Source organism: Sorex fumeus, unplaced genomic scaffold (genome assembly GCF_029834395.1).
Source record: "Sorex fumeus unplaced genomic scaffold, SorFum_2.1 ptg000110l, whole genome shotgun sequence".
Classification (NCBI taxonomy): domain Eukaryota; kingdom Metazoa; phylum Chordata; class Mammalia; order Eulipotyphla; family Soricidae; genus Sorex; species Sorex fumeus.
This window is the reverse complement of record NW_026606167.1, coordinates 3,664,184-3,686,836: the sequence shown is the minus strand read 5'-3', so window position 1 is coordinate 3,686,836 and position 22,653 is coordinate 3,664,184. Positions and strand designations below refer to the sequence as shown.

At 63.1% G+C, this 22,653-nt stretch overlaps 2 protein-coding genes across 2 annotated transcripts; one reads left to right on the top strand and one right to left on the bottom strand.

The window, feature by feature from the left end:
* Positions 1-60: 60 nt before the first annotated feature.
* Positions 61-3,142, top strand: UBALD1 (UBA like domain containing 1). Its single transcript, XM_056135336.1, has 3 exons — positions 61-343; positions 2,035-2,091; positions 2,229-3,142. Exons 1-3 carry the CDS (start codon positions 224-226, stop codon positions 2,559-2,561), a joined length of 510 nt encoding a protein of 169 aa, XP_055991311.1. The 5' UTR covers positions 61-223; the 3' UTR covers positions 2,562-3,142.
* A 3,318-nt stretch (positions 3,143-6,460) lies between these two features.
* Positions 6,461-21,945, bottom strand: CUNH16orf96 (chromosome unknown C16orf96 homolog). Its single transcript, XM_056135127.1, has 17 exons — positions 21,523-21,945; positions 20,496-20,600; positions 19,087-19,167; positions 18,876-18,962; positions 18,747-18,801; positions 17,836-18,034; positions 16,860-17,524; positions 16,325-16,410; positions 15,978-16,088; positions 14,437-14,511; positions 14,030-14,194; positions 11,140-11,258; positions 10,481-10,543; positions 8,975-9,067; positions 8,193-8,334; positions 8,019-8,118; positions 6,461-6,525 (listed from the first exon to the last, which is right to left on the bottom strand). Exons 1-17 carry the CDS (start codon positions 21,943-21,945, stop codon positions 6,461-6,463), a joined length of 2,634 nt encoding a protein of 877 aa, XP_055991102.1.
* Between the last annotated feature and the right edge of the window lie 708 nt (positions 21,946-22,653).

Genomic DNA, 22,653 nt, shown 5'->3' with positions numbered 1-22,653 from the left:
CCTAGGCGGCGGCCCGCTCCGGCCCGGCCGGCGCCGCGCCCGACTCCCCGGCCCGTCGGCGCCCGGCGGCGGAAGCGGCGGGACTACATGTCCCAGAGGCCCCCGCGGCCGGGGCCGGGCGAGGCCGGTGAGTCAGAGCCGCACAGTAAATATTTGTATTAGCCGGAGCCGGCTCGCTAATGGTGGACGCGTGAGGCGGCGGCGCGAGCGCGGCGGCGGCGCCATGTCCGTCAACATGGACGAGCTCAAGCACCAGGTCATGATCAACCAGTTCGTGCTGACGGCGGGCTGCGCGGCCGACCAGGCGAAGCAGCTGCTGCAGGCGGCCCACTGGCAGTTCGAGGTGCGCGGCCGGGCCGGGCCGGGCCGGGCCGGGGCGGGCACGTGCGGGCTGCGCGCTCGGCCGGGCCGGCTCGGGGGCGGGGGCGGGGGCCGGGGTCGGGCCGGGCCGGGCCGGGGGCGCGCCCGGGCCCTGCGCGCGCCCGCGGCGCCTGGCCCAGCGCGGCCCCCGGAAACGCTGCCCGCCGGGGTGCGCGGCCCGAGACCCCGCCCCCAGGCCCGCGCCGGTGGGGTCGGGGGTCCCACGCTTTTGTTCGCGGGCGGGCGGGGCGGCGCCGGGCCCGGACGGACACCCCGCGGCCGGAGAGGCGGACGCCCCGGCCTGCGCCGCGCAGGGTCCGCCGCCCCCCCACCCCGGCGCCGCCCGCTGCGTGGGTCCCCGGGCCGCGCGCCCGGCACGTCCATGTGCGCTCGTATTTACGCACGCGCCGCGTGGGCACGGCGTGTGTGTAAACACGCGGGCCCGTGGGGGCCTGCACGGACGTGCGGCCGATGGCGGGGGGCGGCACGCCGGGGGCTTCACCTGCCTCCACCCGCCCCGGCCGCACCGTCCACAGCTGCAGCCGCCAGGCTGGGAGGGCCCCCTCCGGCCCCACCCCCGCGAGTCCCCGTCCCATAGGTCGGTCACCAGGGCTCCAGGGGTCGTGCTGCGGGGCCCGCCCAGGCTTCCCTTGAGTCACTGTCCCTCCGGCGCACACCGGCCGGGCGCGATGGAGGGAGTGAGGACCCCCCCCCCAGGACTCCCGGGCCCCTCATCCCGGCCGTGCCCCCCTCGGGCATCTTCTCCCGCGGGCCGCCGAGGTGAAGGGCCCCTGAGCGCCCCGCCCGCAGGAAGCTCCCTAATCAGCCCGTTTGTCTCAAAGGCTGGATGTGGCGAAACTTGCAAAACCACATTGACAGCCGCTCCGGAGCCCCGGGTCCAGCCTGGCGCCTCCTGCTGCTCTGCCCTGCAGGGCCGTGGGTGGTCGTCCCGGGCAGCCGGCTGGGTTGGCAGTAGATTGAAGTACCAGGGGCGCTTGGGGTCGGCGCCCCGATGTTGCCCGCTGTGAGGGATAGAATGTTAGAGGTGCTGAAGCTGGAAGTGGATTGTGAACCCCCGACCCTTGGGTCTGTGCGTGGGAGTGGGGGGCCCTCCACTCCACCCCGCGGGCAGCATTTAGGGGCTGAAGGGCAACCCAGCCCGGAGCTCCAGGGGGTCCTGTTCTGGGATTGGGGTGTTAATGTGGGTGGTTCAGCAGGGCAGGGCTTCTCAGGGGGAGCCTGGCCTTCGTAATGGGTGGGGTCAAGGGTTGCAGGGGAAACTTGGGATGCCCCAGCTCTTACAGTGCACTTTAGGGTGTCCTGTGGGACAGAAGAATGGTGGGAGAAAGTAAAAGTGAATTTGGGAAACGAAGACCAGGCAGGGCAGTAGCAGAGGAGCTGGCTGCCCTTCACATCAGGGACACCTCCTGATGGAGTTCCCTCCTGTTTCCCCCCCACACCTGACCCTGACTACCCTCTCTGTCCCACCAGGAAGACAGCCGCTCTGCCTGGCCAGGGATGGGGCCCTAGCTTGGGGCTGGGGGGTCGGGGTCCTGCTCCTCTGGAGGGACACAGGGAGGGGCCCAGAAGCTCCACCCCCATGTCCCAGCCGACTTCCCCCACATCCTGGCACCCATCTGTGGGTCCTGGGTGAGCCTGGCTCTCTCCCTGCAGACGGCCCTCAGCGCCTTCTTCCAGGAGACGAACATCCCCTACAGCCACCACCAGATGGTAAGGGGCGGGCGCGGGCGTGGGGAGGTGCGCTCACTGGGCAGAGCCTCTGCCAGTGGCCGGCGGTGTGGGGCCATTTGGCCTGGGCGAGGCAAGCTGGCACCAGGGTACTCACCTCCCCTCTTCCTCCCCCACAGATGTGCACTCCTGCCAACACCCCTGCCACACCCCCCAACTTCCCTGACGCCCTCACCATGTTCTCACGACTCAAGGCCTCCGAGACCTTCCACGGAGGCGCAGCGGGCAGCCCCATGGCGGCCACCGCCACATCACCACCACCTCACTTCCCCCACACCGCCAGCTGGCCCGCTGCCGCCTCGCCCCCCGGGGGCCCACAGCACCAAGCGCCACAGCAGCCGCCCCTGTGGACTCCGGCTCCCCCCTCCCCGGCGTCAGACTGGTCGCCCCTGGCCCCCCCACAGGCCGCATCAGAAACCAGGGCCCACCCTGCCATGGAAGCCGAGAGATAAGGGCGGCCCCTCCCCCCTCCCGGAGCCCAGAACCCCGTGGGGCGGGGGAGAGGACGTCTCCGTGGGCCCCCTCACCCTCCGTCTGCACCCCGGGCCCCGGAGCCCCTGCTGGCGCGGTGGAGGGTGCCACGGACAGAAGCCAGAGACCAGGTGGCCTTCCCAGAAGACCCGCCTGCCGGCCTCGAGCCCCCGGCCTGGGGACACTCACCAGCCTGGCTGCCCGGCCGCCTGGCAGCCTCCTGTCGGGGGCTCCTTGGGGCCAGGGGCCGTGCTCCCCACCCCGGGCATGCAGCGCCTTCTCCGCATGCGTGCGTGTCGCGGTGTCGGTGTATTTATGTGTGTGTCGCTCTTCCAGAAGCATCCCCGTGTCGGGGCAGCTGGACTTTGCATGTTCGAGTGTGCCCCCACCCCCGACTGTTACCCTCCCAGCCCCTGCCGGGGCCCTGCTCCCCCTCATTGCCCGCTTTGCTGGTCCCTGCAGAGAAAAGGATTGTGGGAAACTCTAGGACTCTTCCCACCGGTCCCCCGGTGCTGCCTGCCGGCTGCCTGCATGCCTCCTGCTCCCCCAGGGCCCTGCCCCGCCCTAACAAAGGAAAGCAAGTTCCCACCACCTCGGCTCTGTGGTCTTGCCTCAGTCCTGGGCTCTGGGGCCAGCTGGTTCCTGTGGAGGGTGGTGCCCCGCTCCAGAACACTGGCCTCTCACTCCCCCACCCTGAGAAGCTCAATTCTGGCCTGTTCCAGAATCCCTGTCTCCACTGCCCGGCCTGCACCTGCCTGGGAGGCGTCCAGCAGCCCCGAAGTCTTCCTGTCTCTGACACCCTGAAGCCTCTGGGACCCCCCCCCTTCAGCCCACCCTGGGGTCCCTGCGGAGCAGGTGGCCAGGGCACAGTAGCTGCTGCGAGCTGAGCACCCCGGATGGGGGCTGCCCGCATAGCCTGTCTGCATGGCCATCTGAGGCCTGCACAGCTCTGCTGGGACACGTTCCTGCAACGGCTGCTTGTCACAGGCCTTGAGCTTTACTGTGTCCCAGGGATGTGTCCTGAAGTCCAAGTGGACTCCAGTTGGAGGGGTCTCCAGGGTCTGTGTCACAGAGACTGGGGAAAGAGTTTCCAGGAAAGTCCTGAGCAGACACCAGTGTTCTGTGGGCCCTCCAGAGGCGGGCCGCGGGTGCACCAGAACCCACTTCCAGCAGGAGTAGATGCCCTTCAGGGATGACCCTGGAACCCCGCCCCCAGCACAGATTCCGGGGCTCAGTCCCTGTGAAGATGGTGGGGGCCCAGTGACGGGTTCCAGGGTCCACAACCGCAGGCTACAGCCCGCTGATGGGAAGTGACACCTGTTCCCCCCGCCCCCCTTTGGCACCCCACAACATGCCTGTTGGGGCTGGGGAACATCCTGTGAGCTGGGAGGGCCTGGTGCAGACCTGAGCATCCCTGGCCTCTGGTAGGGCCTGGGAAACGCGGCTTTTGCTCTCCCAAATTCCCAGGAAGCAGCTGCCATGACAGCCTGTCCTGTGGGGGCTGCTCCAAGGGGCTGATGGACACCCGTGTAAGGCTGCCATGGAATGACAGCCTGGCACAGGAGCCTGCTCTCCCCTCCTGTGTGCCCATCCAGGGAAGAGGCTGTGTGAACACCCTGTGCACAGCACCCCACGGGGTAATGGCATGGAGAGGGACAGGGAAGGCTGCGTGTCCTGGGTGGGGCCAAAGTCAGCCCATGATTTTATTCTGAGGAGACATTGCCAGATCTTCCTGTCGTGGGATCAGAAGAGCCAGGTGTCACTGGGGCAACGTCCTGAATAAGGGTGAAGGGGACATGGAGACAGGGCACCCCGCACAGCTGCCCAGTGACCCCTACTCTTCCGACCAAAGCCTCTGGATAGTGGAGGCTCAAGCCCCAAAACCACATTGAAGGAAACTGTAAGTGAGCACTGAGGTCTGGAGGTGATGGGAGCAAGAGCACTGTGCTCTGCAGCCCCAAGACCCCCGCCCTCTCCTGCCCTGGTCCCCCACGGGAAAACGCAGAGGGGTCCTGGGGACTTGTCCAAGTTACCCTCAGGATTGCCAAGGAGCACTATAAATAAGTAGAAGGGCCAGGGAGGTACTGAGGGCTTTGCTTCACGGGCAGGCATGAGTGGTGCCCAGAGCACGGCCAGGCTGGTCCCCAATCCCCCCCAAAAATAAACCCAAGTTGAAAATGACCCCTTTGGTCCCGGAAATTACTAGTGCCTTGAGCTGCGGTGGATGGAAGAGGGTCTGGTGAGAGCAGGTGAGCAGGGGGCCCCCGAGGCTGGGCGGGAAGGGGGCATGCAGCTCACCGTGTGTCCAGCCCGGCAGCCTGAATGGTGGGTGGGAGATTCGGAGGCCAGACTCCTGGGGTGCTGGCGAGCCCTTGCGCTGGCTGGGGGCCCTGCAGGGGCGATGTCAGCAGCAGCATCGGCAGAGATGGGGGCCAGGCTGGGGTCATCGGTTGGGGGTCGGGGGTGTGCGCATTAAGCTGGGGGGCAGGGCTGGCGCATGTAATGTCTTGAGAACACGAGAGACCCTGGGACGGGAAGTGTTTCCCCAGACACGGGGTGCGCCTGGCCACAGCCCCCGGGAAGTTCCCGAGGACGCAGGGCTGCTTGTGTGGGGTCCGGCTCTCGTCCCCTCAGGCCACCGCACTCTCGAGCATGTTGTGGAGAGCCTCCTGACAGGCACATGGCAGGACGTGGCGGGGCCTCCGCAGAGCACCCCCAGGATGGACACACGGCACCATGAATGGGAGGTCTGCGAGCTTGGTGCCCCTGGTCCAGCCCTTTCCCATGTTGGTTCGGAGAGCCACGATGGAACTGGGGGCAGGGCAGGGGCCAGGCAAGGGGCTTTCTGAGGCCCTGGCACTGACTGGCAGAGCAGGTGGGAGATGGGTGCGGTGGCAGGAGACCAGCAGCTGGAATGGGGCGGCAGGGGCTCTGCGGGGAGCCCGGGTACTCACTGGGGTACAGGACACCAAAAGGGCTCTGGCGCCCACGGTCATCCAGGCCTCGAGGTGGGGGGTGCGGGATCTTCACGGCTGAGCAGTGTCAACGGGGAGAGAGCAAGGTGGAGCTCTTCCCCTGGCCCCCCACCCTGCCCTTCACCCCTTCCCCACAAGGAATTGCTCCCCCAAGCCGACTGCAATGCCTGGGGAGCAGAGAGGCTCCCTGGGGAACAGCCTGGGCCCCCTTCATTTTAGGAGCGCGGGGATTTTCAGGAGTCCCCCGGTGATGGGGGCTGCACAGGCCCGAGCAAACAGAATGACCCTTTGCAGGGAACTGCCGAGAGGCATCTACGCACAAGGATGAGGGTCACTCCCTCACTCCAGTTCTAGAACATATTAGCGCCCCAAAACAAAACCCCACAGCGCCTCCTCCGCAAATCTGCTTCTCCCGGGGATTCGCCTGTCCCTGGCATTTCCTAGCAACGGAGCAGACGCCGCCAGCTCGCCAGGTGCCCCCTGCCCCCTCCTCCCTGTTGGGCCAAGAATTCCTGAGACGAGGCCCCGTACCAGAAGCCGCGGCAGAACACAGGGTGGAAGGGGCGGGGGGACTCTGCCCCGCGCCCGCAGGGCCCGAGGGTCCCGGCTGAAAGCGCGCCCGGCGGTTCAGGGCTCCGGAAACCCCGCCCCACGCCTCCATTTGCCTCTGGAGCTCGAGGCTCCCTTTCCTCCCCTAGGGAGGGAAAACTGGCTTGGTCTCCCCTGCCCGCCCGTCTCTGGGCCCCCCGCCCCTGCCGCCGCACTGTGCCCAGGGTCGGGTGTGCGCCGCCCATCTGCAGCTCCAGTGCAGGCACCTGGGGGTGCACATGGATAGGGGCTGACGAGGGACTCGGGGCAGTGCCTGGGCGGGCCGGCCTTGCCTCGGGCTCGCAGCTGTCCACAGCCTAGACCCTGAGTGCGTCTGAGATGAGGATGTCCTCGGAGTCAAGACGGGAGCCTGAGGTGCGGCCTGAGAGCGCCCATCACGCACACACCGCGGCAGGGTGCGAGGGAAGTCCCTCCCACAGTTGCCCACCTGCCCAAGAGGCTGGTCTCCCAGAAGGTCCTGGGGTGAGGCATGCAGGTGGGACAGGAAACTGAAGCCCTGTTAAGGTCCCTTCCCGGAAGGACGCTGAAGCCTGGGCGGCCCCGCCCGCAGCCCCATCCTGCCGGTCCCGCCCCCCCGCAGCCCCATCCTGCCGGCCACGCCCACATCTCTATGCAAGCCCCGTCCACAGCGCCATCCTGCCGGCCCCCCAGCCCCTGACGATAGGCCCCGCCCACAGCCCCATCCTGCCGGTCCCGCCCCCCCAGCCCCATCCTGAAGGCCACGCCCACATCTCTATGCAAGCCCCGCCCGCAGCCCCATCCTGCCGGTCCCGCCCCCCCCGCAGCCCCATCCTACAGGCCACGCCCACATCTCTATGCAAGCCCCGCCCACAGCCCCATCCTGCCGGCCCCCCAGCCCCTGACGATAGGCCCCGCCCACAGCCCCATCCTGCCGGTCCCGCCCCCCGCAGCCCCATCCTGAAGGCCACGCCCACATCTCTATATGCAGGCCCCGCCCACAGCCCCATCCTGCAGTTCCCACCCGCCCAGCCCCATCCTGCCGGCCACGCCCACATCTCTATATGCAGGCCCCGCCCACTGCCCTATCCTGCCGGCCCCCCGCCCCTGCCGATAGGCCCCGCCCACAGCCCCTGGATGACGGCCCGCTCACAGTGCCCCTCCGGTCTGCACGGCCCCACCCACAGCGTCCCCCCCCACCCTGCACGGCCCCACCCACAGCGTCCCCCCCCACCCTGCACGGCCCCACCCACAGCGTCCCCCCACCACCCTGCACGGCCCCACCCACAGCGTCCCCCCCCACCCTGCACGGCCCCACCCACAGCGTCCCCCCACCACCCTGCATGGCCCTACCCACACGGCCCCGCCTACAGGTCCCTCCCTGTTGCATGGCCCCGCCCACAGGTCCCAGCCGGCAGGCCCCGCCCTCACGGCCCCCTCCCCAGCCCTCCTGACCGCGCAGGGTGGTGGCCGCCGCAGCAATGGAGAAAGGGGTTTTGCACAAGCCCTTGACTAAGCCAAGTGGGAGGAGGGACACCACAGGTAGGATAAAGGCCCCCCCGAGCTTGGGCCGACCCTAAGCGGCCATGGGTCACCCCACGCAGAGGCTAGTCCTTCCCCGCGGCTGATCTTTGGTTCTCAGGCCTCCCTTGGCCAGCAGCCCAGCCCTCCTGCTGCCTAGGCCATTCTCTGGGTCCCCGCTGTCCCCACGGGGGTTCCATTACACCCAGCCCCCGCTGTCCTTCCGGTCATCACCCAGCCCGCTAGTCTGGGCAGCCCAGCCCCATGCAGAGGGAGGGTCGCCCAGATGGTGGTGCCAACACGCTCTCACCGTGTCAGCTGCCCAGCAGAGCCAGGACTGCCACCAGGTGGCTCCCCAAGGTCTGCAACCCTCACCTGCCAGGTCTTTCTCCCCGTCAGCCATGGGGGGCAGCTCCTGACTGGCCATGCGGCCTTTGTACAGGACACCGTCCACTCCCAGGATGTCCACCTGGGCCTGTCAGAGGACCCAGCTCAGAGGGTTGCCAGAACTGGCCCCTTGGCCCCGGCCCCCGCCAAAGCCGCTCTTACCCTGTCATAGTCCATGACGCTGGGATCCCCGTAGGGGTAGATGGACAGCAGGGGCCCGGCGTGACTCTCAGGGCTGTTAGCCCAGTGCTGGGGGGTGCTCAGGGTGGCATCCTCACAGGTCCCCACGTCCTGCAGCTGTTCCCTGGGGCAGGCTGGAGTCAGTCACTGCAGGAGCCTCATCACGGCCCGGGGATGCAGGGACAGAAGCGACCCCCACAGGCCCCCCAGTCCCCGCCACCCCCCAGGCCCATGCCAGCACTCAGCCTCGAGTCTCCAGTAGGCAGGGTGGGGGGCTGGGGGCTCTGGGGGCTGTGGCTTCTGCTCAGCCATACACCCCACCACGCGGGTGTCAAGAGTCGAGGGGTGCTGAAAACCAGGGGTGTCTTCTGTTTGGTTTTTGGTTTGGTTTTGGCTCTTTGGGTCACACCCAGTGATGCTCAGGGGTGACTCCTGGCTCTGCATTCAGAAATTACCCCTGGTGGTGCTTGGGGGATACTATGGGATGCCGGGGATTGAATCCCGGCCGGCCACATGCAAGGCAAACCCCCTCCCCACTGTGTAGCGCTCTGGCTCCCAAGGGTGTCTGGGAACATGGGTGGCAGCTCTCTGAGCTGTCGAGGGAGGGGAGGGCTCCAGCGCAGGCTTCTGGGGGCCCTGGCATGTCTCCGGGGAGGGGATCGGGTAACCCCCCATCCTGGGGGTGCCGCCCCGGCAGCCTCTCTGGCTTCCTCCCCTCCCTGGCTGCAGCTCCCACGCAGTGCCCCCTGGGGGGCCTTCCTCACCTCATCTGCTGCTGCTGCAGAAACTCAGAGCTGTTGGCGCTGACCGGTTGCAGCATGGACAGCAGCTGGGCTTTTCGGACAGTGAGGAGATGCCTATTCGGGGACAGGTGCTAGGTGTGGCCCCCCCAGCTCCTCCAGGAAGCCCTCCAGCTCGTCTCTCCAGCAAGCTCACTTTGCTGGCCCACCTTCTCGGCTCTTGGGGCCCTCCAGCCCCCACAGGCCATAAGCAAGGATTGGAGAGGCTGGCCCAGGGGGAGGTCAGGGGTTCCTTCTGGGGGACGGGGTCAGTGGGAAGGCCGCAGGGACCCTGTGTAATGCGCCCTGCCCTGCCAATGACTGCACCCCCAGAAAGGAGAAGCTGTTCCCAGCCGCCCACGTGACACAGGCCATGTGTGTCTGTGGCAGCTTTGGAACACTGTCTGTCTCAGAAGGTTCGAGTTCATGGAGTGGGATCCATATTGGCCAAGGGTGTCTCTGTGTCTACAGCTCATTGACCACTTCCAGGCAGCTTCCTTTTCCTTTGTTTGGTTTGGCTGGTTGGTTTTGGGGCCGTACCTGATGGTTACCAGGGCTTACTCCTGTCTCTGTGCTAAGGGATCACTCCTGGCCGACTCACAAAGGGTGCCAGGGACAAGCCCAGGTCAGCCACATGTAAAGCAAGTGCCCTCCCACTACTGTCACACAGGCCGCATCTTTCTCTGGGGTGGCCTTTGGACCGCAGGCAGTGGTACCCAGGGATCACTCCTGGCACCGCACAGGGGACCATAAGTGACGCCTTTGAATCAAACCGTGGTCAACCTCATGTAAAGCAGCATCTCGGAGTTCCTTTTATAGATGAAGTATTTGTTATGTTTATGTAGTTTGATATCTCAAACTACATATCTCCATTTGGTTTTAATTTATCATACATTTTTGATATTGATAAATATATTTAACAGACAGGGATACAGACAGACAGGCAAGCATACAGAGAGGGAGGCAGACATACAGACAGGCTCTCTTTCTCTCCCCTGTCATCTAAGTTTCCACAAGAACTAGTTTGTTTCAGAGGCTAGAGACAGTTCAGGGTGCTGGCTTTGCACATGGCCATCCAGGTTTGTTCCCGGACATCCCATACGGTCCCCTGAGCCCTGCCAAGAGTGATCCCTGAGCGCAGAGTCAGGAGTCAGCCCTGAGCATTGCCAGATGTGGTCCCCTCCCCGCAAAAAAGCAAAAGACAAAACTATCTTGCGTCACTAACATTAGTTAGTTCAAATACTGTGAGGGCTGGGAGTGAGCCTGGTGGGAAAGTGCTTGCCCTTCACACAGACTTGGCTTCAGTCCGCGTTGCTAGAAAGTCCAAACAGCAACCGGACAGACAGGCTGGTGGGAGACTTGCCCACCCAGGGCAGGGGACCAGACCCACCGATGTGCCATTACATGGGGGTGCTGGGACCCCCACCCCACGCACAGCAAGGGAGAGCAAGAGGGCGGGAGGCAGGGTGCCCTGGTATGCTGGTCACTCACGGGCTGGTCATCATGTCCAAGGACCGGTCACAGGAGAGGCACTGCACTTGCTCAAAGAGTTTCCTGAAAGACAGGAGATGTCGGCTGGGACCCGCTGTGGGTGAGCTGGCCCAGGCCCAGTGCTTGGGGTTGTACTTCTTTCTGATTTATTTTTCTGTTTTGGGGCCTCAGCTGGCAACACTCCTGGCCCTTTACTCAGGAACCACACCTGGCAGTGCTGGGGGGCTGTATAGGGTTCTGGGTATTGAACCCACCCATGTCGACCTCATGCTGTACTATCAGGGGGTTGGTGGTGGGGCTGGACTTCTGCCTGTGCCCCCAGGCCAGGCCCAACCCCATCCCCCACAGCCACTGACATCCCAGGGGGGCAGAAATGGGGTGAGAATGTGTTACCTACTTCCTAGCCCCAAACACAACCTGGTCTTGAAAGCGGTGCTTTCTGGGGAGCTGCTCCAGGTGTGTGTTTGGGGGTGGGGGAAGTGGGCTTGCCCCGGGCACTGTCTGGGCAGGCCAGGGTGTGACAACCACCAGATGTGCCCAGGTTCCCAGAGTCAGCTGTGCCCAGCTCCATGAGTGCAGGTGCTCAGAGCTCATGTCTCTGCGGGGCCTGGTCCCCTCCCAGGGCACAGGCCAAGAGAGCAGGGGGCAGGGGGACCCACCTCCTGAAGCCGGCCGCGTTGTCGGGGTCAAAGTGGAAGACTTCGGCCATCACCTTCCTGAGGGTCTGCCGGATCTTGTTCAGGTCTGCCTTCAGCTCGGCTAGGTCGCTGCGAACCAGCTGCCCGGGAAGGGCGGAGGAGGCCAGGTCACCTGCCCGCTCTGCTCCCCCAGCCCGAGGTAATGGGGCCCCTCAGAGACTCAAACAGCATCGGGAACCAGTAATCTGGGACGCGGCTGGGCACCCCTGCTGGAGGGAAGGGGAAGGGGGAAGGGGGCAGAGGGCCCTTCCCTCCACTCCACTGCCGTGACGTGAGTGCCTGGCCCTCTGAACCACGGCCCAGACCCGCCCATGGCAAAGGTTTGGAGGAATCCACCTGCAGCTCTTCAGCTCTTCGTGGAGAGCAGGACTGGTGCGGTCTGGGTTTGGAAACGTTTTCGTTTTGTTTGGGGGCCAGATCTGGCAATGCTCAGGGTTACTCCTGGCTCTGCACTTAGGGATCGATCACTCCCGGAGGGGCTTGGAGAACCATATGGGATGCCGGGGATCAAACTTGGGCTGGCCGCATGCAGGGTAAGTGCCCTACCCAGGGTACTAGAACTCTGCACCCAGTTTTTTAATTTTCAGTTTTGGGCCACACCTGGAGGTGCTCAGGGGTTATTACTAGCCAGTGCTCAGGAGTGACCCTGGCTGGGTGCTAGAGATGGATGTGGGGTCATTACATACAAGCAAGCCCCTTAATCCCTGTTCTCTCTCCACCTTATTTTTTGATTTTTAATTTTGGGGGCCATGCCAGGCAATACTCAGGGGTTACTCCTGGTTGTGCTCAGGGGACTATATAGGGTGCCGGGGACTGAACTCAGGTCAAACCCACTTTACAACCCTTCCAGCCCTATTTTAAAACACTGTAGTGTATATATAGTTAACTTTTATGCTGTTTTTTGGGGGGAGCCACACCCAGCGGTGCTCATGGCTTACTTCTGGCTCTGTGCTCAGGGATCACTCATGGCGGGCTTGGGGGACCATGTGTGCTGCCAAGAATCGAACCTAAGCCAGGCTGTGTGCAAGCCAAGCACCCTATCCTCTGGATTACCACTCTGGCCCATAACTTTTTCTTTCTTTTTTGGGTCACACGCAGCGATGCTCAGGGCTTACTCCCAGCTCTGCACTCAGGAATTACTCCTAGTGGTGCTTGGCTGCCAGGAATCGAACCCAGGTCGGCCTTATGCAAGGCAAACGCCCTACCACTCTACTATTACTCCGGCCCCCACTATTTTTGCTTTTGATGTACAGAATATCAGCCACCACCAAAGACCCGCTGCCTCTAATCTGCCTGTCTTCCCTACCCACGCCCACCGCAAGTTTTGAGTTTCTGGCCCTTTCCTTCCCAGGGCCTGGACTTGGTCCCGACACTCCATTTCCACTGAACAGAACCAAGGTGTGAGTGAGCAGCCAGATGGCACCTGTGAGGCTGCAATGGCACTGCCCCCAGGAATGGACAGTGCCCACAGGACTCCGACACAGAGCACAGGGCGAGCAGGAACACACAGGAGCCCGCCAGGAGGCCACTGCACAGGGCAATTTCCTCACCCGCACACAGATCATTCATTCATTCATTCATCATCCTGTTATTCGTCGATTGCCTCGAGCAGGCCCCAGTAAAGTCTCTTTCATCCTAGCCCTGAGATTATATTCAAGGCTCTTTAGGAGAATGAGACCCATCATTGTTACTGGTATTTGGCATATTTGGTGCGCCACGGGGAGTTTGCCAGACTCTGCCCTGTGGGCAGGCTATAGGCACACAGATCATTACGGCATATATGGGAGGGAAGAATTTTGATTTTGTGTTTGTACCAGAGCTACCAAGAGTATCCTGCCTGCACAGCAGAGCCTGGCAAGCTCCTCATGGCGTATTCGATATGCCAAAAACAGTAACAACAAGTCTCACAATGGAGGTGTTACTGGTGCCCGTTCGAGCAAATCGATGAAGAATAGGAGGACAGTGCTACAGTGACGTGCTTTTGTAGCATACCTGGATGTGCCTCGGGCCTACTGCTGACAAGGCACAGGGGCCCTCTGGGACGCTGGGGACCAAACCCAGGCTCAGCCGTGTGCAAGGTACGCGCCCTCCCCGCTGTAGTATCTGTGGCCCGTTCCCAGCTCCGTGCCCCTCGGAAATGGTGACTGTTGGCTGCTTTAAGCTGCTGCCTTTGGGGGCCACTGGCAATGTGGAGGCGGTGATGGTGAAGTGTGGGCTTAGCAGAGAGTCACTGGGGCAGATATGCCTGGTAGGTGATGACTGGGGAGGGTGGGCTCAGTAAAGATCATGACCGTGTGGAATATAAAATGAGATGGACGCCCAAGGACAGTAGACGCAAGGGCCAGGAAGACTGCCCCATAGTTGGAAGCCTGTCTCATGAGCAGGGGGAGAAGGCAGCTGGGATGGAGAAGGGGTCACTGAGTCAATGATGGTTGGAGGGATCGCTCGGGATGGGAGATGTGTGCTGAAAGTAGAGAAAGGACCAAACGTGATGGCCTCTCAGTATCTATATTGCAAACCATAATGCCTAAAAGTAGAGAGAGTATGGGGGAAATTGTCTACCATGGAGGCAGGGGGAGGGCTGGAAAGGTGGGAGGGATACAGGGGACATTGGCAGGGGGGAATGTGCCCTGGTGGAGGGATGGGTGTTTGATCACTGTATGACTGAAACTCAAACATGCAAGCTTGTAGCCGTATCTAACGGTGATTCAATAAAAAAAAAATAAAATAAAAAAGATAATGACCACGGAGGCAGGTTCAGGGAGGCAGTGGCGGGGGGGGGGGGGGGCTCAGGGAGGTGGTGCCCGTGGGGGGCGGGCTCAGGGAGGCGGTGTCCGAGAGGACCGCTCACCTTGGTGCCCAGCTCCCTGCTCAGCTGCTCCACGCTCTTCTTCCAGTTGTCCTCGTGGGCCATGACCCGGAGAAGCAAGCTCTGAACTAGCTCGTTCACCTCCGACGACAGGGTCTTTAGTTCGGCGCGGTTGGCCTTGGTGGCCAGAGTGCCCCGGTCGGCTTTCTGGAGGAGGTGGGGGGGCAGGACTGCAATGGGCAGCACGTTCTTGGGGGCGTTTGTTTTCAGTTGTTGCTCGAGACCCCAGACACGGGGAGCAGAGTCCACCCACCCCTGGACAGCCGTGACGGGGCCTCCTGCCCGCGGGTGGGGGCGCTGGGCAGGGGCTTGGCTCACCCCCCCTTTGGCAGCTGTGATGGGGTTCCTGCCCGCGGGTGGGGGCGCTGGGCCGGGGCTCGGCCACCCACCTCTTTCAGCTCCTTCTCCACCAGGCTTTTGTCAGCCTTTTCCGTTTCCAGATTTTTGATATGAGTCCAGATGGCCTAGGGTCAGATGCAGTGGCATGCGGGCGCCCACCCTGGGGTCCCTGGGAACAGTGTCCACAGCCCATGGCTGCCTGCCTGAGAGGGACGAGGGGCAGGTGGACAGCAGTGGGGTGGGGGGCACCGGAGCAGGCCTGGGCTCCCAGGTCGGAGAAGGGCGGGGACGGTGGAGGGCTGCCACCGGCACCCCCAGGACTCCCTCCGGCTCCCAGCCTGCCGCCAGCTGGTCCTTCCTCCCCTGCACGGGAGAGCTAAGCGTCTTGATGGCACCCACGTGGCGCCCACACGCGGGGACGCTTCCTTCTCACCCCCCTCTTTGCGGGCCCTCCCCGCACGTACCACCTGTCTCTAGCATCTTGTCCTCATCACCCCGAGGGACACAGCCCCAGCTGGAGCTGGCCGAGGCCAAGCAGTCCCTAAGCGTGGGTCCCACCGAGTGGACAGGAGATGCCGTGGTCAGCACAGCATAGCCCAGGTACTGGTTCACCAAGGAGGAGGAGGTGGGGGGGGCAGGACTGCAGTGGGCAGCACGTTCTTGGGGGCATTTGTTTTCGGTTGTTGCTCGAGACCCCAGACACGGGGAGCAGAGTCCACCCACCCCTGGACAGCCGTGTGTGTCCGAACTGGTCACTCTTCGAACTGGTCATTCAGGTGATTCCCCAGGGAGGGGAGAAGTGCCCCTTTGCCCCTCACCGTGGAAACCGTCTCGGGGGCCTATGTGGGGCTGCGTGCCCTTGTCCTCTCCTCCTGCTGGGGGTGACCCAGTAGGTCCCCTTGCCAAAGACTGGCCTATTCTGGGCTGAAGTATGGACACAATCCAGCAAGTTGGGTCGGGCAGGGAGTGCCCTGTGGGGAGCTGCCCAGTGGGAGAGGCTGGCAGAGTGCTGCCACCCTCCTGTGCAGGGCTGGGCTCCAGGAAGGCCCCGCGGGACAGCCCCCAGCCCAGATGGCTCGGGAGAAATTCAGAACCCCTGACAGCAGTGCAAAAACTCCTCTCTCTCTCTCTCTCTCACTCATTCAGTCACTTCCTCTTTCAGGCACTCATTGACGCATTCATTTACTCACTCACTCTTTCATGCTCTCAGTTAGCCCCTCAGACAGTTATCTTCTCATCTACTCATTCATTTGTTCATTCAGTCACTCATCTGCTCATTCACTTCTGCACTCAATCACGAATTCACTCACTCATTTACTACTTCACTCATTCATACACACACTCGGAGTTTGGTGGGTGGGTGCGTCTATGCCAACAACATGGACCCTGTGTATGTCAGCCTTCTGGGTGTGGGCTGGAGAGATTTGTCCATTCTCAATGAAGCGAACTTCATGGTGAGTGTCCACTGCGTCTCCCAGCCTCCATGGCCCCCTGGCCCTCTCTAGTGTACTCGGGAGCCTCTGTGGGGAGGGAGTCCAGTGGTGGACCCTTTCTCTCCCGTCCGACCCAGCTGCCCCCCAGACAGGCGAACCTTCAAGTCTTCCAGACGAATCTGGACCTTGCTCATTGCTTTGTCCAGCATGATGTAACGGCCCTTCATGGTTTCCATCTGGTGGCCCCAAATCCTCTCGAGTTCTTCCTCCTGAGAGGGGGGAATGGATGTCCCAGGCTTGGGCGTTGCTCCCACCAGCCTCATGGCCAGCAGAGACGAGAAGAGGCCCACAGCAGCCCTGTGGGCATCCCTGGCAGCACCGCGTCTGCCCCTCACCTCCCGGGCTTTCTCCTGTGACAGGGCCAACGCTGTCGGGGGCGGGGGCTCCCATGGCCCTGGGTCAGAGGCCAATACCCTCCTCCCTCAGGCTTTCCAGGGACACTGGCCTTCATCCTGGACTTCGAGAGATTGCTGATCTTCTCCTGAAGGACATCCAGGGTCATGCTGAGCTCAGCCATGCCGCCCATGTTAGCTGCGAGCAACAGTGGGTCAGGGGCTGGAGGAATCTGGTGGAGGGTCCTGCCTGCTCCCCTCGGGAGGGGGCTGAGGGGCTTGTCCCACAGAAAGATGCTCAGTTGGCAGCGTGGGGCCACCGCCACGTGTCCGGGAGCCAGATTTTTTGGGGGATGAGAAGAGTTGGGCCACACTGGCAGAGCTCAGGGATCATTCCTGGCTTTGTGCCCGGGGGCTACACGGCTACTTCTGGGCGACCACTTGCGGTGCTGGAGATGGAACCTGGAACTGGGGCCGGCCAGATGCGAGGCGAGTGCCTGACGCCCTGGACCATGCATGTCTCGGCCCCTTCAGGCCAGCACCAGAGCCCACCCAGGGGAGACTTCACGGGTGAGGACCTGGGGGCCGAGGGCCACAGGGAGGTGTGGGGGGACCTGTCGGGGGGCGCAGGGTGCTGGGCTGACCCACCGAGGTAGCTCACGCGCTGGTGCAGCTTGGAGGCCAGCTTGGCAAACTCGTCCTTGAGGCTCTCGTGCTGCATGGGCATCAGGGCCAGGTGACTCATGGACAGCTGGACAGCCGACCTCTTCTCCTCAGGGGTCGAGGCCTGCCTGGCGGCCTTCAGGGTTTGAGACATGACCAGGTTGGAAGGGACCCTGGCAGGCAGCAGAGGGCCCAAGAGACTGGACATCTCTGCGTCCCTCGGCTCTTGTTTCAGCGCCGCCTCCTCTCCAAGGTTGTAGGTGGCCCCCTGAGCAGCCCCCACGCCTGGGAAGCCTGTGAGCACCCCGAGGGGCCCCGAGGTGCCCGCCGCTGGGGTGGCAGCGGCCAGGTGCACGGTGGGCGCGTTCTGCATGGCCTGGGCAGCTGCTTGGGCGGCGCGGGCAGCCGAGGTGGCGGCAGTGGCATAGGCGACAGCAGCAGCGGCCGCGATGTTAGCGTCGGTCTTCAGCTTCTTGAGGCTGACAGGAGACGTGGGGGCTGCTTCCATGGCCCGGGGCCCCCGTCCTGCTGTGCCCTCCGAGGGTACCTCCTCCTGGCCTTCCAAGATGCTTTGCAGGTAGGGGTCCAGAGTCTGTGGCCACACTGGCTGTGGCCACACTGAGCTGTGCTCCCTGGCCAGTGGGGGGGCCCTGGAGCCCCAGGGCGGGGTGAAGAAGCGGGAGTCTGGAGCCTGGGAAGGGCCAATGCTGGGGACGTCTCTGTGCAGAAGGCAGTTTCCCGGCACTGGGAGCTGGGGGCCAGGGGTAGGTGCGGGTCCGAATCCAGGCCCAGATTCAGGGACAAACCAAGGCCCAAAGCCAGGCTCAAATCCTGGGACAGGCCAAGGCCCAAAGCCAGGTTCAAATCCTGGAGCAGGCCAAGGACCAAAGCCAGGCCCAGGCCCAACAGCAGAGCCAGGCCCAATGGCAGGTCCAGGACTAACAGCAAAACCAGGCCTGACTGCAGAACCAGGCCCAAGGGCAGAACCAGGCGCAGCAGCAGAACCGGGCACGATGACAGAACCAGAACCAGGCCCAGCAGCAGAACCAGGCTCAGCAGCAGAACCAGGCCCACCAGCAGAACCAGGCCCGATGACAGAACCAGGCCCTTCAGAAGAACCAGATCCGATGGCAGAACCAGGTCCAATGGCAGAACCAGGCCTAATGGCAGAACCAGGCCCGAAGGTAGAACCAGGCCCAAAGGCCAGACCAGGCCCAACGGCTGGACCAGGTCCGATGGCAGAACTGGGCCTGACGAAAGAACCAGGCCTGACAAAAGAGCCAGACCCAACAACAGAACCAGGTCGAATGGCAGAACGAGGCCCAACAACAGAACCAGGCCTGACAACAGAACCAGGTCTGATGGCAGAACCAGGCCAAACAGCAGAACCAGGCCTGACAACAGAAACAGGCCCAACGGCAGAACCAGGCCCAACAACAGAAACAGGCTTGATGGCAGAACAAGGCCTCAGAGCAGAACCAGGCCCAACAGCAGAACCAGGGCCAACAGTAGAACCAGGCCCAACGACAGAACCAGGCCCAACGGCAGAACCAGGTCCAACAGCAGAACCAGATCCGGCAGCAGAACCGGACCCGACAGCAGAACCAGGCCCAGTGGCAGAATCAGGGCCACCAGCTGAACCAGGTGTTGGTGTGGACCCGGGTTTTGGGCTGGGCTTTGGCCCGGGCTGCCCGGTGGCAAGGGCATCCTGGGGCCCAGGCTGAGCACTGTGGGGAGAGCCATCTCCCAACACCAGTTCCACGGTGTCGGAGGGGCATGGAGTGTGAGAGTCTGCGGGACTCGGAGTGAGTGGGGGCGCCGGGGCCTTCTCCGGAGCATCTGTGGACATGGCGGCAGGGCCGGGCTTGGCACCGGAAATCTCCCCTGCGACGTTCCACAGGTCGTCATTGTCCAGGGTCTGCGCTTTCTACAGAAAAGCTCCCTGAAGAAAGGGGGCCTGGGCTGGTCCCCCGTCCTGCCACCCCCCTCCCTCCAGGTCACCTGCAGGAACATGGCCTCGTGCAGGCTGGTCCAGAGCACCGTGTCCTTGGATGTGGGGATCGACTGTACCTTAGCCCGGAGAGCCATCTGGTGGGGGACAGGGGGGCTGGGGAGGGGTGAGTAGACCCGCGAGGCCCCACCTGGACCACCCGTCCTTCGCTCCCAGGGGTCCTGGCGGGCTGGGGCTGGGCCGGTGGACAGAGCTCCTCACCATTTCCCGGTGCAGGACGTTCACCTTCTGGTTCTGTGCATTGGCGTTACTAAGCAAAGCATCCAGATTCCCTGGCTGGATCTGTCGAAAAGAGCCCGTCCTGTGGGCCAGCCCAGGGGAATCTCAGGGACTCCGCTCCCGGGCAGGGCAGGACAGGAAGCACCAGATCCTAACGCGAGTCTTCTCCACGGAGCGGGAGAGAGCTGAGGAGGACTTCGTTTGAGAAAGGCCGGCTACAAACAACTGGGTCTGGGCAATAGTACAGCGGGGAGGGGGCCTGGCCTTGCGTGTGACTGATCTCGGTTCAATCCCATATGGTCAGCTGGGCCCCTTCAGAAGTAATTCCTGAGTACAGAGCCAGGAGTGATCCCTGAGCATCACTGAGTTTGTCCCCGCTCCAAAAACAACAACAACAACATACATTCCATGTGTTTCTGGACTGCAGGACTTCTCAGAGGCTTTCATGGACAAAAAAGACACCAAGACTATCCAAGCGGAGAGACAGGTGGAGAAGGACTTATATCTCAAGCTCGGACAAGTCCAGGGTCCTCCCAAGCATTTTCTGCATTTCCTGACACTACCTTTGTGTGGAGCGATAGCACAGCGGTAGGGCGTTCGCCTTACACGCGGCCAACATGGCCGACCCGAGTTCGATTCCTCCGCCCCTCTCGGAGAGCCCGGCAAGCTACCGAGAGTATTCGATATGCCAGACACAGTAACAACAAAGTCTCCAATGGAGACGTTACTGGGCCCACTCGAGCAAATCGATGATCAACGGGAGGGCCTTTACCTTTACCTTTGTGTGTGTGTGTGTGTGTGTGTGTGTGTTGCGCCATACCTGGTGATGTTCACGGCTTATTCCTGGCTCTGTGCTCAGAAATCGCTCCCGGCGGTGCTTGGGGCACCATATGGGGTACTCAGGATCGCACGCACGTGGGTCAGCCATGTGCAAGGCAAACACCCTCCCCGCCATCCCACTGCTCCGGCCCCTACCCTTCCTGCTTTGACGGGAGCCACCCCAGATGGCAAATCTCGCGGTAGCCAGGCCAGAAAGGCCGTGCTAAGCTGAGAGTCGGAGCAGGACCTGAAACAGATGGTGTCACCTGGGGCTGGGGGCTCCCCTGTGCAGCCAGCGCCCAGCAGCACAGCTGTGCCCCGGCCAGTTCTGCCTTCCAGCACACAAGGAACTTCCTCCGAGAGGAAACGCTGTTTCTCTTCCAGCTCTCAGTGGGCTCTCCACTGGACTCGCCATGCCCAGGGGAAAACCTGCCTGAGAATGAAGGTGGGTCCGAAGGAAGCACCAGGAGGGGTGGGGAGGGGAGGCGGGGATGCCAGGACGCACCCGGATCCCGCTGGACCTGCAGGCATTCCTGCGCGGCTAAGTGAGCGCCGGGCACTGGGAGGTCTACCTTTCCACACACTGCCTGCAGCCCGTCCACATCCTTCCTGAGGGTCTCAACGGCCACCTTGAGCTCGTAGGTGTTGCTGAGTAAGTCCTGCAGGGTCTGTATGGACTGCGGGGAGGGAGGGCATGACGTTGGTGTGGCTCAGGCAGAGGCCAAACAGAGCAGGGCAGACCGTGGCCGACAGCCGCACCCCGTGACAACCCCAGCACGTGACGCAAAGCCAGCTGTGCTCAGAGCTGTGGTGGGCTGTTGTGGGGCGGGAAGGAGGAGTGGGCCTGTTGCCTGGCATGGGGTATGCAGTGGCTGGCGGAGGCTCAGCAAGGTCCCCTGCTGGGTGGTTTCCCCAGGGTCTCTCTGAGCAGGAGAAACTGGGACCAGGCCAGGACCAGGAGGGCAAAACCCGGGCTCACGGCTCAGCCCCATCACCTGCAGCTGTTTCAGCCGCAGTTCTCAGACCCTCAGCCATACGAGGGGTGTGAGGAAAATAAAATGATGCCTGGGCCAGAGAGAGAGAGTGCAGTGGGTTCACTTCTCGGCACCCCAGAGGGTCTCCCAATCCCAAGCCTTCCAGGAGTGATGCCGAAGTGCAGAGCCCAGGAGTAAGCCATGAGCACAGCCTGGTGGGCCCCCAAACAAAATGAAACAAAATAAAACCAAAAAAGAAAATCGAATCCTGGGCCGGAGCTATAGTCAGGGGTGGGGCGCCCGCCTGGCACGGGGCACTTGGCCTCTGTCCTCAGCACCATGTGGGGTCCCCGAGGAAGAAAAGGAGGGAAGGGAGGAGACGGGAAGGGAAGAGGAGGAGGAGGAACGCAGGATCCAGAGCTGTTCAGGCAGCGAGTGGTGGCACGGCCTCCCCCTGGGCATCCCCTGAAGTTGCTGGTACCCGCCAGCAACTTGTCTCTTGAAAGCGTCTGCAAACCCCCAAGTTGGGCCCTTGCCAACTGCTTCTCTTTGACTCTTTGAACACTTGAGAGGGTGCGGGTGGGGCAGTGGCTGGCGGGGGCCAGCGGGGGCGGCAGGCGCTTACCTTGGCCATGGCTTCCTCATTGCCCTCCACGATCTTGCGGAGCTTGATGAGGTGGTACAAGTCCTCGATGGGCCGCTGGGTGCCGGTGCTGCTCTCCAGCAGCTGGGCGGTGGACGGCAGGGCCTGCAGCGTGGCCAGCTGGCTCTCCACCTTGTCAATGCGGCTCACCACGTGGTCGAAGACGTTGCTGAGCCTCTTCATGGGGGTGGTGGTGGTGGGTGGGCCGTCGGCCTCCCGGGGCAGGAAGCTGGCCGGTGAGGTCTGCAGGAAGTCCTCATCCCCTGACAACACCTTCTCCAGCTGGGCCAGGTGGACGTGGTCCAGGATGGCCTGGAGCAGCAGGTGCAGGGCCTTGAAGTTGACCACGCCACACTGCGGGATGGCCACATTGACCAGCTCTCTGAAGGTCAGCGAGAAGCTCATTCTGTCAGCGGGCTCTGCGTCTGTGGCAGGGGAGGGATGGGCTTGGGGGCACCCGGGACTGGCATGGACGACTCCTCAAAGTGGCCAGGGAGTCTGCAGGTGGCTGCGGTCACAGGAGAATGGCCTCTGTCTGGGAGCTCCGCTGAGCTTCCGGTTGCTAGGACACTGAAGTGGCCAGCGGGCCCGCTGAGGGCAGGGCGGGGCCAAACAGCCTGGCTGGCTGCAGCTCAGCTCATCCCTGCCTCCGCCATCTGAGGCTGGGCTCCGTGCTCAGGGGACCCTATTCGATGCCCGGGATCTAGACGGGGTCAGCCGAGGGTGGGGCAGGACATACATGTAGCTGGCCCTGAAGGAAGGCTCCAGGGTATCAGTGCTGTCTCCCAGATGGTTTGCGGCTCCCGAGCCAGCGGGACAGAGGGACAGGACAGCTGGCGAGATGAGGGGCTGGGGGAAGCCCCAGGGCTTGGATCTGAGAGGGCGGGAGGGGAAACGCCTTCAGAGCAGTAGCTAGTGGAGCTTGAATGATAGTCCAGCAGGGAAGGCACTTGCCTTGCACACGGCTGACCCGGGTTCGATCTCCGGCATCCCTGCCAGGAGTAATTCCTGAATCCAGAGCCAGGACTTAAGCAAGCCCTGAGCACAGCCGGTGTGCCCCCCTGGCCCCCAAAATATCAAGTCAAGCAGGGGCCTGGGGACCAGGGCAGTGGC

Coding starts and splice junctions, on each gene's coding strand:
- CUNH16orf96 (XM_056135127.1), bottom strand. CDS start 21,945: ATGAGCTTCTCGCTGACCTTCAGAGAGCTGGTCAATGTGGCCATCCCG. Junction 18,963..19,086: donor ACGTCCTGCACCGGGAAATG/GTGAGGAGCTCT, acceptor GTCCCCCACCAG/ATGGCTCTCCGGGCTAAGGT. Junction 14,195..14,436: donor TGGAGAAGGAGCTGAAAGAG/GTGGGTGGCCGA, acceptor CACCTCCTCCAG/AAAGCCGACCGGGGCACTCT.
- UBALD1 (XM_056135336.1), top strand. CDS start 224: ATGTCCGTCAACATGGACGAGCTCAAGCACCAGGTCATGATCAACCAG. Junction 344..2,034: donor CGGCCCACTGGCAGTTCGAG/GTGCGCGGCCGG, acceptor CTCTCCCTGCAG/ACGGCCCTCAGCGCCTTCTT. Junction 2,092..2,228: donor CCTACAGCCACCACCAGATG/GTAAGGGGCGGG, acceptor CCTCCCCCACAG/ATGTGCACTCCTGCCAACAC.